The sequence below is a fragment of the Papaver somniferum genome, chromosome 5 (assembly GCF_003573695.1).
Source record: "Papaver somniferum cultivar HN1 chromosome 5, ASM357369v1, whole genome shotgun sequence".
NCBI lineage: Eukaryota > Viridiplantae > Streptophyta > Magnoliopsida > Ranunculales > Papaveraceae > Papaver > Papaver somniferum.
In genome coordinates this window covers 32,355,901-32,369,566 of record NC_039362.1, presented here as the reverse complement: position 1 = coordinate 32,369,566, position 13,666 = coordinate 32,355,901, and the positions used below count along the sequence as shown (strand labels likewise).

General features: G+C 37.9%; 3 protein-coding genes and 1 pseudogene across 3 annotated transcripts; 1 reads left to right on the top strand and 3 right to left on the bottom strand.

Annotated features, from left to right (window-relative positions):
- Positions 1 to 1,418: 1,418 nt before the first annotated feature.
- LOC113281325 (protein COFACTOR ASSEMBLY OF COMPLEX C SUBUNIT B CCB1, chloroplastic-like) lies at positions 1,419 to 2,991 on the bottom strand. The gene is made up of 4 exons (XM_026530034.1): positions 2,452 to 2,991; positions 2,215 to 2,342; positions 1,971 to 2,123; positions 1,419 to 1,852 (listed from the first exon to the last, which is right to left on the bottom strand). The coding sequence occupies exons 1-4, from the start codon at positions 2,803 to 2,805 to the stop codon at positions 1,666 to 1,668; spliced, it is 822 nt and encodes a 273-aa protein (XP_026385819.1). The 5' UTR covers positions 2,806 to 2,991; the 3' UTR covers positions 1,419 to 1,665.
- A 181-nt stretch (positions 2,992 to 3,172) lies between these two features.
- Positions 3,173 to 4,424, top strand: LOC113281327. Its single transcript, XM_026530036.1, has 4 exons — positions 3,173 to 3,568; positions 3,697 to 3,755; positions 3,846 to 3,963; positions 4,069 to 4,424. The coding sequence occupies exons 1-4, from the start codon at positions 3,306 to 3,308 to the stop codon at positions 4,145 to 4,147; spliced, it is 519 nt and encodes a 172-aa protein (XP_026385821.1). The 5' UTR covers positions 3,173 to 3,305; the 3' UTR covers positions 4,148 to 4,424.
- Positions 4,425 to 4,596: 172 nt separating this feature from the next.
- Positions 4,597 to 7,350, bottom strand: LOC113281326 (chromophore lyase CRL, chloroplastic-like). Its single transcript, XM_026530035.1, has 9 exons — positions 6,969 to 7,350; positions 6,812 to 6,861; positions 6,416 to 6,476; positions 6,247 to 6,282; positions 6,088 to 6,138; positions 5,722 to 5,814; positions 5,256 to 5,360; positions 4,996 to 5,088; positions 4,597 to 4,863 (listed from the first exon to the last, which is right to left on the bottom strand). The coding sequence occupies exons 1-9, from the start codon at positions 7,128 to 7,130 to the stop codon at positions 4,723 to 4,725; spliced, it is 792 nt and encodes a 263-aa protein (XP_026385820.1). The 5' UTR covers positions 7,131 to 7,350; the 3' UTR covers positions 4,597 to 4,722.
- Positions 7,351 to 8,460: 1,110 nt separating this feature from the next.
- Positions 8,461 to 13,664, bottom strand: LOC113281323 (annotated as a pseudogene).
- Between the last annotated feature and the right edge of the window lie 2 nt (positions 13,665 to 13,666).

Below are 13,666 nucleotides of genomic sequence, written 5' to 3'. Positions count from 1 at the left end.
TTTTCCAGAAAATCCAATTTAAATATGAACAAACCCATCTCCTCTCATAAGGCACTATTGATTTCTCTTGGAAGTGTTTGTCGGAGATGAAGAGGTGGTGAAGATGCTCTCTCTTTCATATATACATCAAGACTCTCCAACTTTCTTATTCTCACTAAGCATCATCATAAATCTAATCTCATGTGTTTTTGATTGGATCAAGGGGTACAAACCTTGAATCCAATTATATTCTGAAGCAATTATTTCATGTATCCGTTATAATCGCCGATTTAATTGAGAGGGTCAAAATAATTGTCTAAGAAAAATATTTTAAAGCCTTGAAGTCGGAAGCACGACCGATGGCTGAAGCCTTTTGTTAAGGAACAAGTCTCGGGTAGGCTAGAGATTTAATCTCATAAAAGTATGGCAAAAGGTTTTACGCTGGCATTCCTTCCTAGTCACAACCTGCACAGAGGCGGGAACAAATCCTTGGCACATTCCGCGCCGCATTCGTTTTGGCACAGAGAATAGAGTTGTCACCACATCAATGAGATTATGCATTCGTGACCATTAAGGAGGATATTTCCGCATCCCTGTCCAGGCTGCAGGGCTGCGGGGAGATTTCTCCCCTTCACAATCCTGCCAGCTGCAGAGCTATGGGGAGGATTCCCTCTTCACAATATGCTAGGATGGTTTCACATGTTCACTAATTCGAGGGATAAAAATCGATACCTTCTCGGTAGATAGGCACAAGAACCCAACGGGTCTTTCCCGAAGGAAAACATGGAACGGGACTGAAGAGGTACCCATGCTTGTCGTTCACCTCAAAGAGCGGAGAGCCAACAGGCACACAAGAACCAAACACTATTCTTACGTCAACACGTATTGTCCATCAAGCAACGACCGTCTCGAGTACAACTAATAACACAGGCAACTGAAGGCAAGTGAACCACAAACACCAGAGACAAATCGTTCCAAGAGGACACGTTGTGCACGAACCTTTTAAAGCCTTGAAGTCGGAAGTACGACATCTCCCATTATTTTTTCATCTCTATGTTAGTGCAATTTTCCAACACAAATCACAGGCGCCTTTAGATCCTAATGTCAGATACCACTGGACCGTGCTTCAATTCAGTTTAACCAGCCTAATATTGAAGCACTTCAACTCTCCAGACGTTTGGCAGGAAACCTGTGCATGAATGGTGGCAGAAAGACTCAAATTGATCCGCGAGGAGCCAAGGGCGCCATCCAAATTTAGAGGACCAAGGTCTTTAAACTGATATTTTAGCTTTCGCTCTGAGTTAAACAATCTAAACTTCAAACAGAAGTTTCAAGGACAGGATGACACTAAGTTGGTATGGATGTTTTCATTTGGCAATATGAAAAACTTGCTTCAAATGGAACTTCAGCGTTTAGAACATTGTTTACTTACACCAAGGTCAAAGAAATAAGATTAATGATCTCCATATATAACATACATAAGAATTGACAGTACAGCTCAAAATTGTTTCGAGTCTACATAGCCTTATGACATGACCTTTCATTACTATGTTAGAACAAACTCTCTATCACTCTTCCTTCTATCCAGGCATAGTGGATCGCTTGGGGCTATAAAATGAAAAGCCGAACTCCAAATGTTCTTTGAATCTTCAAAAAAAGGAAGTAATATTGACAGATTTTTTACATTTACCTCTCAAATAAACCTTTGACATACACCATGCCCTTCTCGCTAAGTTGAAGCTCCTTCCTCAATTGCTCAACCTGTTGATCATCCCCTTGGACGACAATCTCAGACAAAGTTCCATCCTCTGCAACCATCATTTTCACCTGTATTTTTTCTTTTCTCGATGCCTTCTTCCAGTAATACGCTCCTCTGCATCATCACCATGTCATAAAGCAAAGAAATTAATGAAGCCGGTGAAATTCTATGAAATGCAGGTTCCTCTGGTTAATCTATGATGTTTTACTCATGAGTAGAAGCAGTAACTTACGCTAAGGGGCTTAACACGGTGAGGTAGTACCATTTGTCACCAACATCTGGAACTGTAATGGTCAGCACAAGGCCAACACTGAGCAAGCTGATGCATGTGCAGAATGTGAGCAATGCAGCTTGACTACTACTTGGTACCATCTCTCCTTCAAACCTTCACATTTTTAAGTCAAAACGTCAATCACCATTTTTTTGATGCATACAGTAAAGTGCTGGAAAGAATAGAAAGGGAGAAGGAAGCATACGTAATTGTCTCTCCCCGGTCAGAAACGGCGAAATTGTTACGGGTAAAGAAAGAAAGAATTTCGCCAGCAACTTGATTTGGCCCTTTCGTTTTCATTTCACCTTCTCCAACAAAACTTTTCTTCACTATCTGTTTGCACCAGTAAACCAAAACCAAGAACAAACATTAAGAAACCTCAAATTTGGTAAAGGACATAGAATATTAAAAAACTCAATCATCATATAATGTTAATCTGCACCTTGGATTTGACAGAGCGTTTAATGAGTGACCATAATCCAGGAACAGAAATGACAAACAGACCCAGTGATGTATAATAGCTTGCCAAGGAATACCCTGTACTAGTTTCAGTCACTGCTGTTGCTACATCTGTTGCAGCTTCAGCTAGTAGTAGTGGTTCTTGAAGGAGGTTGGAGAGCTGAGCGCCTACTAACCTCTTAGTTGGTCTTATGGCTTGAAATGGTACTACTTGCCATGGTTGTTGTTGTTGCTGGAGTTGTAACTGTGTACAGTCCCTAGTTGCTTTGAATTTGCAAGAAGGTGAAGGAGAATGTAGTGGAGAAGATGATAGAAGCTTCATCGATGCCATTGCCATTGGTGTGTATGTGTTTGTGTGTCTGAGCGAGAGGTTCACTCTAATCTGATCTTTTTCTGGGGTACAAAAATATATTAAGTTACCCGAAAACCCTTTGAATTACAAGATACTTCAGAAGTACCCTCATATTATTTGTGATGTATATGAAGAAGAAATACTGCCAAGAAGAAGAAATACTTCCACGTTTTTCTCATCTGGATCTTGCAATTCAATGGCTGTCTTAATTTAGACAGAAAAATGATCTATACGAAGTTACACCCTATCTACACCTCTCTTCTCTGTAAACTTTAAAACCAAATCTGTGATGATAAAGATGCTAGCTAGACTACAATAATACAACATCCTTCTAGTAAAGTGTAGAAGGAATGGGAAATGAAATGAGCGTGTGTGGGGAGCATGAAAGCCACATATTTTCTTACTTTACTATGATGTCTTATCTTCTCATATCCTTATTTCATCTCTGCAAAGGAAGACAACAGTTGGACTAGAGACAGTAAGACATGGCACTTCAAGCACCAGTAACTTCAAAGCTCAAGAACTCTAGTCCTGCTGCTGCTAATCTCTCATCTCCTTCAACTAGTCATGTTGGATTAAGGCAAACATCGGATCGCTTTGCACTTAAATCAGCATTTTTCTCTTCTTCTATTCAGCTCTCTGCACTTTCTCCTCCTAAACAGCAAACTACATCCTCTAAAACTTCCCTTGCGCCTAAAATCTATATGCGTGCTGCTTCCAAGCAATCTTACATTTGTCGCGACTGCGGGTATTTTTTTTCTACTCCCTCTTTGGGTTCATTGTAAGCTGCATATACATATAGAGATCTCTGTGTTCACGACTGTTATTTATAGTGTGTTTTATGGGATTCTAATATGAAGTTTCTGTATACTGCAGGTATATTTACCAAGACCGTACACCCTTCGAGAAGCAACCTGACAAGTACTTCTGTCCAGGTAAATAATCTATTACAAACACCCCATGAATTCTGTTGAATCCAGGTCTTATTTCCGATGCAACAACTGACAGTCTGGACATTCATTTAGTTTGTGCTGCTCCAAAACGAAGATTCAGAGTTTACGAACCACCGGTAAATAAGAATGCAAATGCTACAGACACTCGCAAAGCCAGAAAAGCAGAGCTTCAAAGAGATGAAGCAGTCGGGTAATATACACAAACAAGTGGACGATCAAGTGATACTGTTCTCAACTTGAAACTAATTTTCTATGCATTTACCTGTATTGACTCCATTTCAATCTCTTTTTGCAGTAAAGCATTGCCCATAGCAATTGCAGTTGGAGTTGCAGCGTTGGCTGGGTTATATTTCTACCTCAACAGTGCTTTCTAATGCCTTCAATTGGGAAAGACAATAGAAGTTATGAATTACCAGGAACAATTCTTCAATTCTTCTCTTTTCTTTGTTCTGCTTTTTTTCTTTCTGCAACTGGTTGCAGTTGATAAGGAAAATTTTGTAACCCTGTTGTATGCCTGAAGGCTTACCTTGTGAAGGGCCATATCTCAGTTCCCATTCATTCTTGTAATAAAAAGAAAAAATGCTGCAGTTGGATGCACAATAACAATGTTGAAATATGTAAATATGGTTGTGAAGCAATTCCCAACAGTCATTCGATGAGAATGCCAATGCCAATCCCCTTCGATTATAGCATTGTCAGCCTTGAGCCTTATGCCAGTACCAATCCCCTGTAGGTACCTGTAGCCAGTTGGACTCCTTCATGAATGCCATATTTGCTAAACATGAGTTACACTTTGTGAGCAGCGCTGAGTGCAAAGTTCGATAGGAAAAAGTTGGAACTTTATAAGACAGGAGAAACACTCCAATAACTTACTACCGTAAATAAGAAATAAATGCTTCACTAACTACATAACTAAATTATACACTGTCCATGTAATAGGTACAAAAGATCATTCCTGTAAAACAAATGAACCTTCTATTCTTTTTTCCAATGAGACGGGAGGAGAAAAGTTTAGAAGAGAAAATTTGTCTGTGAAACTCAAGGTTGGTGCAGGTTTGAACTCATACGGGCCTTTCTTGACTCCCCAGACCTGTTTTACAAACAGAAGAAATGTTAGTGATCTATCTAGCCTTTACTAAAGCAAAATATAATGTAGAATCCACTCTCAGCCAATATTGTTCTTAATATCAATGGAATATTACATCTGCCAATAGAAACTCACTTGATTACCGTCGTCGTCATAGCCCCTATCCCAAGTATGTACCTCATTGTTCTTATGGATAGCAAGTTCTGATTTGCAGTACGATGCACCACTCTGGAATTAACATATCAAAACGAGATATGGACAGTAAGTTCATAATTATAAAACAAACAAAACCAGCTCAGATCAACATTAAGTCGAATGTCTGACTGCAGTTTAGAGTGACTCAGAGTTTCTTGGACGAAATTGAAGAACACTGATGGAGAGGAAGCAGTAAATACCCATGAATTAGGGAAACCGCCTTCTGGGGTTGATCCCTCATATAAGCAACGTTTCCCTCGTTCACATCGCTTAAGGTAGATAGTCGTTAAGTGTTCAGCAATGTCCTGTCCATGACATTCCAAGATAAGGAACATGAAGATCACTAGGAGAAGAACATGATATTACTAAAAGGGAGATTTGGAGAAGGTCCTCTTCTTTAGTCAGTATCCATAACTATAACTACATATGTTTGGGATTATGTCAAAAACCTAAAGTTCCCAAAACACTGTTGAAACCAGAATCATGGTGCAGGTGATCTTTAATGAATCACAGTTTTAAGCTTTTAAGAAGAGCGGGTGGTTCATAAGAAAGCAAAGACTGAGCAGCCATCAACATGTTCCTCAATTGTTAAACCACTGTTTGGTATAAAAGTGGTTTAGTTGACAAGCAAAACCAAGACCCCTTTGAGAATTAGAATAAACTCACCCCAATAACTTCTTCAGGTAGTGGACGCTGGTCTTTTGGACGATCACAAAAGTTCTTGTATTCCTCTGCATCTCTAATGGCATAAGAGCTCACCTGTCCATTCCAAACAACTAAACCTTTTTCAGTACAAAAACAAACTGAATTAAATCTACCTAAGACAGAGAAAGAGTATCTCATAAACAACGCACTGTCATGATAACCAAGCGAGACCTGCTCTACTTCCGCACAGGTTTTTACATAAAAACGATGAGCAAGTCATAGTAGAGAGAATATGCAGTTGTAACAATGTGTCAGTTTTTACACTGCAATTACCAACTTAAGAAAGTTTGAAACTAGCTTAAAGTGGAAACAATATATAAATCTCACCTCAACATCACATTTCATTTCTTTCGTACAAGGCTTCACCATATAAAATCTCTGCACCAAGTATATTCAAAAAACTCTCCCGTCAAGGAAAAAGCCAAGAAATCCCCGACATATCATCTACACTTCAGAATTGTAAAACAAAGCAGGAGGTTTTCATACCTGACGAAATGGCTTCTGAGGAGTTCTCCAAAATGCCTGACACCAAAAGAAAGACGTGTTTTCCTCATTAGAAACCATGTCTTTACAAATCAACTACTTACAATTCTGCCGACTAATATGATTTAATAGTGTCCTAAAACAACAAAGGAGCAATCAATGAGAGACTTACTTGTTCAACATATATAACATTAGAACCATCCACCATTTCTGCTGCTGGGCATGTTAGCATTCTACATTAATACCCCAGAACAGATATAATCAGGTTCTTCAAGGAATGTAAAATATTAAGGGTTCAACAATACCCTAGAAGTAAAGTGGTGCTAGTGCCTGGTGCTGGTGGATTACAGGAAGTTGGAATTGTCCATTGAACTCATGTAAACCCAGAATTGAGGTGTTTCAGCAGATTAACCCCAACCCCATCAATCAGCTTCCACGACCACCCAGAACCCCCAAGCACTGCCAACTACTCTACCACCACCACCACCATCCATCAGAAACTCCCCCACCAGCCACCCCACATACACCACCACCATCCAAAATGAACACGGGAAGTAATGATTATTACCTCAAATTGAAAAAGTTGTCGGGATCTTTAGAAGCTTGTTCTTGAGAAAACTACAATTAACACACAACACCATCAAAATGCGTTACAAAATTTCTAAAAAGAAACCCTAATTCAGAAAACAAAAAAACAAACAAAAAAACTCAAAAAATGAGAGTACCTTTTCACCACAAAGAGAATCAGCAACAATACGAGCATGATCCCAACGAGTTGTTGATTTAGTTAAACGCTTAAGAAGAAGAGCACCACCAACTAAAACCAGTGTTTTCAGAAATACACCACGGGCTCGGCTCCATCCATTTGAATCCGAACCCGTTCCCATTTCTTCGATAACCAAAACAAAATCCAATCTTTTCACCTTAATAACATCATTATCATCATCAAATCCAATTTTTTGTTTTACTAGATAAGTTTAAGTGTTCTGTGATGCAATTTGTATGCTCTGATGTGAGATTTTAGGATAATAGAGAGAACTGGGTTTTGTGTGGAAGGGGTTTTCCAGTAATGGAGAGAAAGGGAGAGGAACCAGGATAAAGGAATGATTTTTCTTCTTTTCATCGGTAAAAACGTTTTGCGTGCTTGTGTTATCTAGTGACGAGTGACTGACTCAGTGAGTCAGATGTTGGGACCCCAGCCACGAGGAGCGGACAGTAATGAGACAGCTGACTCGCATCTGATATGGCTTGACAGTGCTAACTGGATTTGCAGTTTGCTCTTTTTTTTTGTTTGATGCAAAAAAGAAATATCATTACTCTAGCAAACAACTGCCATTGTTTACATCTTTAGCAATAAAACTCGAGGATGATTAACTTTTCTAAATCTTAAACACTCTCGCATGGCTTGCTAATTTATCTACAAGCTTATTATGATTTCGCTTGATGTACTTACAAGTCCATCTTTGATGGTTTTAAAACTAGCAATGATATTTAAAACTAATGTTTGTTTTTCCCAAGCTGCAATTTGGTAATGTCTATTGACCGCTTCCACAACGAGCTTTACATCGAGTTCAAAACAGATCGATTGAATTCTTAGCTCATATGCCCATAGAAAACTCTCCTGCAAAATTACACGAAACTAGTCCATATCCAGATTGATTAGAATCATTATACTTTTTAAAGGATACATCACATAAAATGGAGCAGAAAGGAAATATAAGTGGTGTCAAAAAAGGCGAAGGAAAAAACGACTTTTTTTGTTGGTGGGGCTGGCTTAAGCTAGCCTAGTCATAAGGTAGCTCCGCCCCTGCTCATCCAGTTTCTACTCCAAGGACCCATCCGCCAGCACCATAATATCTTCTTACCTAGCTTTGCCACAGACGGTTCAGGTGGTCAGAAAATGACGAGTTTTGTCATGAAAAACGATCACAGGCAATGTTAGCTGGTTCCACACTAAGATTGTTCATGTTAAAGAGTTTCTTATCTTCTACTTGGTATATCTAATCTTGTACTGAGATTTATGTGACTGATATATGTCATACTGTACCTGTGAATACTGCACAGACGAACACCTAAAGCACCATTTCAACAACTTTCCCAATAAAACTTCTAGCAAAATAACTGTATATTCTTAAAAAACAAATTGTGCAACCTCAAGTCCTGACTATGCTTAACATCTCAAATGCAATAGGTGAGAAAATCAAGGTGTGACGGAAATTGATACTACTCAAATATAAGCAACTGCAAATATTATACCACTTGAAACTGACACTGCAAGTGCTTCATGATATTTAAAAGTTGCCAAAATTAGAAGCTCATTTAATTCATCACGAGAAAATAAAAAAGAGCCACTGTCAGGAATTTAAGTATAATTCAGACTCATTGGGTCATCAGTCATCGCTACTAGGAGTTCTTTTCCCAACTGAATGTTAGGTACAAACTGTCAATCTCCACTGTCAATCCTACAGCATCAATGCTAACTTGGAATAAACTAAAGAAATAATGGTTCTTCACAAGGACAGCATTCACTGCATCAACCTTTGAAGGGAATTGTACCATTGCGAACCTCATGGGATCTGAGAAATTGTCAGCACAAAATTTCAAAAGATTATCAGGAGATGTATACATCAGACAAAGTAAAAATGACACTTTTATACATCAGACAAAGTAAAAATGACATATCCTTAACCTCCAGATGAATCACAAGCTGGACGGGCTGAAATCACAACCAGACAACATGTGTTCTATGTCCTCTGAGACGGCAGAGTGAGGGACTCCTTGAATTAACACCTGACGTAAGATACACACACTGAATTCAGTTTCACTTACAGAATACAAGTAGAATAATAATCATATTACCAGGTATTCGTTTCAAACAGGCATATACTCTTATCTTTGCATATTTACAAAACATTATAATGCAAGTGGTTCCTCATTTTTTATATAGATTCATAACAGATTACTTAAAAAATTCATGGGATTTCCAAAATCAAAATAAAATATTATTACAGAAAATACAGACTCACTTTAAAAAAAAATGAACATACAGAAAAAGTAGATGTAAATTAAACTCTAAAACAAGTTACTAATCATCAGATTCAACACGCAAAGAAAAGAATGAGCAACTAAAACATTTCCAATCTGGGATGACTAAAATAAATTCAATCTAGTAACAAAATCAATTGAACGAGTAATATATAATCAAAAACAGAAAAATATACTCAGATCTAAAGAAAAACAGTTAAAATGATGATTTGAATCTTACGGTAACGAAGATCCAGAAACAGCATCAACTACAGCGACAGCCATTGACAATATAGCTTCAATATAGAAATATGCCATCCACGGTGCACAATGCTGAAACAAGAACAAACTGCCGCTATAACTAACAGAAAAGTCAAACTGGCCACCTCTATAACTAATGGAAACAACAAGAAAAAACAAAAAAGTGTGAAACTTTCAGTTACTGATGTTTGAAGCTGTCTGTATGACACACAGAGCCACAATGCAAAGCAAATGTACCATCCTAAGTTTAGCAAGAGACTTTTTTTATAAAGTCCTAAAAATATTAAGTCGAAAAGAAAAATCTTAAAATTGGTCATTTCCCTTCATTACATCAAATTACAGAGTTAAGTTTAGCAAATTCAAAAATATACAGACAGAAAGTCATAAGAACATCGTAAACATTTGATTTCCAACGTTGAAGCACATACCAGCCGTTAATAAATTGAAAATAAAACAGAACTATGTATCAACAGTATCAAAAGGAAAATCACTTACAATAGCTCCATTATGGGCGCACATGTAAAAGTCATAATTCCTAGGATGCACGACTTTTGTATCCACCGCCGTTCCTGTAGAATAACATAAATACACAAAAACTAGTAAAGATGGAATCTAAAAATCTAAAATTCTAAAACAGGGAAGACAGTAGAGAGTACAGATGCACAGAGTTTAAAGGATAACAAAGTGAAACCTGGTGGAACATTCTCGGGGCGGCCACCAGCTTTGAATAATTTTGTATGGTGGTTTTCTGTGCGACAATTAGTGTGAACTTTGGCAGCTTCGTCTCTCCCAAGTGAGTTACTGCCTAAAGCAAACAAGAACTTTTTAGGTTTAAAATTATGCCTGAATGGAGATACATTTACAGATATTGAATCCATAAGCAAGAAAAAGAGCCATAGATGTTGAATAATCCCCATGGTTCTTATTGTTGTAACTAAATTGGAGTACTCGAGCCAAACGAACCTTAATGATCTGCTCCAACTCGACGTTCAATACTTGGTTGAATTGAGACTCACTCACTCCATCCCTGAAAAGTGTAACCATAATCGATTAAAACACGTATCCTGGTTTCTTTGTACTAAAGGGAAAGAAGAGTGCTCGAAGTGAAAACTGAGAATCTAGAAAATTAATATACCTAAAAATGATAATTTGGCTTGGCTTTCTCCCATTACTTGTCTGGTAGAGATCCACCAAAAGCTCTCTGGAACAACAAAGAAGATTAGCAATAAGAAAATAAACATTGACACGCTACTCAGGTGCTAAGTTATGATATTTAAAACTGTTGAAATTACCACCTCATAATTCCGTCATCCTCCCCATTTGGTAATACTTTGTACAAGGAGTCGATCATCTCCACTTTTGGGGATTGGGTACGTACAGATTCCCTGTACCTTGAAATTAAGGGCCAACATCCAGAACCAACAACCTGACAGTTCCAGCATATTTACCAGCAATGTCAATTAGGATACAATTTCCAAGTTCATGAAACATTAATTCAATACCAAGGGATAAAAAACTAAAACAAAAAAACTTACAGCAGCAATTGATGGGATATCTGATTGACCTGGTGACCCATGAGAAACATCCATTCCCAATATCATAGTTGGAGTTTCACTAATAAGGGGAATGCGAGGTATTTGTTCAACAGCTAGCAAAGAATTCTTACCCCCAAGCTAATAAACAGAGAGAAACAAGATGGACATGCAAATAAGAGACTAAGCCCCTAAAAAACGGAGGAAGGGAAAAAAAAAAACAAGTAGCAGAGTACCTTCGTATTGATTTTCAAAAGGACATTAGTAAGGTACTGATCATTTACTTTCATTGGGCAGATGCATTGTGTGACAATACCTGCTCCAGAAAGGCACTTCTTCTTCCAAGGTCCTTCATTACGAAAAGTAAAACATGTTCAAATTTTAAAGATCATTAAAAGAAGAAATTGAATGTTGAATTATGTTTTAGGCACCAAACCATAAACATCAGAATTTTTCCGCTCTGCCAGGGCACACAAAAGAAATTCAGGAGGACCAGGTAGCTTCTGTTTTATCTGTTCAAACATCGCTTCCACCCGGGCAATAGGAGGTAATCTCCTTGATTGGTTATCTTCCTCAATTAGTGAATATGGACGCTCCATATTCTGCATAAAGTGGAACAGGATTAATACAATGCCTCATAAACCACAATGACAAGTATGAAAGCAAATGCAGTTAAAAAAAGTCAGAAGACTCACTATTCCCTTATTTATTGCACAATCAATAAGATCCCTAGAAATCTGGCTAGTGTTGCAACGAGCAGAAAAGTTAACGAGTGCCCACCTTTGAATTTGAACGGGTTCATATAGTGTCTGGAAGAGAAGGAACCACTTTGACATCAATTCCTCAATCAGATAACAACATGACATGTTCGAAAAGGCAAACAAAACCTCATGACTTACCTGCCTATTGTAATTCCACCGTCCATTGTTAGGGATGCAATCAACATTATTGCCGACTTTCAACTGCAATTGAAGTGGACCAAGTGGTAAAATTTCACGAATAAAACCAATAAATCATACAACTATATCTGGAATATAAACAATAAAAAAGCTCACAGCTGGTGCTCCAAGAACAAGTCCTTCAAGGGAAATCAACTCTTTCTCGATAGACACCCCACAGGCAGAAAGCCATGGATCCGCATCACAGCGGTTGTTATTGATAGACTGAAAAGACAAAGTACAGAAATGAATAACTCATGAAATATGAATGCTAAGGAAAGTCAGCAAAAGGATGCTTACATCTGTCAGCGTCTTAATACGTTCTAAAGGCTTTTGTCTTGATTTTTCAACTAAAGAAGATCTTAGCATAGTAGATAAGACTTTGTATAGCGTTGCAGTGGCACAAGCGAACAGAGCTGAAATGCAGACAAGCAAAAGCATAAGAGAGAGAAAGGAGAGATAACACTGCACATGACCAGATAGCACAAGCATCGTACTAACCTCTAGAGGAATGTAATTGGGTTTCTTTGGCCTGCCAACATCCACACAGGGCATGTATGCAGAAGTAGTAAACTCTAACTTACGATGCTTTGTAAAATAATCGTAAACAGTAACCTCAACAGTTTGCCCTTCATCCGCGCCATCTTCATTTCTCACTTTCATGGGGAAGCTGTAACAGAACAAGAAAACAAGATTTAATCTCCATCAAGAAGTATCTAATCAACTAGAACTAGAACGAATCACAGAAGGCATAGTGATCAAATGAAATACACTAGCTCTTTGCAGGGCTTTTCTCTTAATCTTATGATCTTGAAATCCATATTATTATGCTTCGTCTTGATTCTCATGTTCTTCAGCATTCTTTTGGCCTGAAAGTCCAAATGATAAACATCACAAGCTGAAGAAATGATGAGAAAAAAGGTTCAAGGACTAGAATTCAATGGCCTCAAGCTTCCCACTGTACTGATCATAAAGATTTTCAAAACAGGTTTAAAGAATTCCCACTGCTAGCAAAGAAAACCCACATACACCTAATACTTTCTCGTGAAGAAAAACCAAGGATACCATCGTATCACTTTAAGGAAGAAGAATAATTTAAATACACATATAACAGGTGTTCTTTCTCAATCTTAAAGAAAAGTTCGACACCCTTCCACCCATCGCATAAAGAACAGCAAGGATTACCAGGCCTGGAAAATTAAGTCGACCAATTTCAATTTTAGAGAGGAGACAAGCAACACAAATTTAAAGAGGTTTTTTTTTGTAATATTTAAGATCAAATGAAATTTAAATAAATTAATGATGCTCAACAACATCATAACAAACTGATGCTCAACAACATCCTTTCCACAGAAAACCAATCAAGCAAAAGATAATAATGATGCTCAACAGCATCCTTATTGTTGATACTCAACCTCAGCAACATAAACAAATTTCAAAATACCACTAGCAAAATATAATTGAAAAACCTACTGTTTTCATTGCAATCCTCCCTTATAATTGATGATCCATCTGGTTATCCGTTAACCCCTCCTTACTTAAACTAGGGAATCCAGTTGTTGGAAGCTACTCCATAAAGAGACGAAAGGAAACGCTATTTGAGAGCTCGGAGAGAGAAAAAGAAAACCCCAGTCAAAAAATACTTTAACTTAAGCTAGGTGTCAGTTT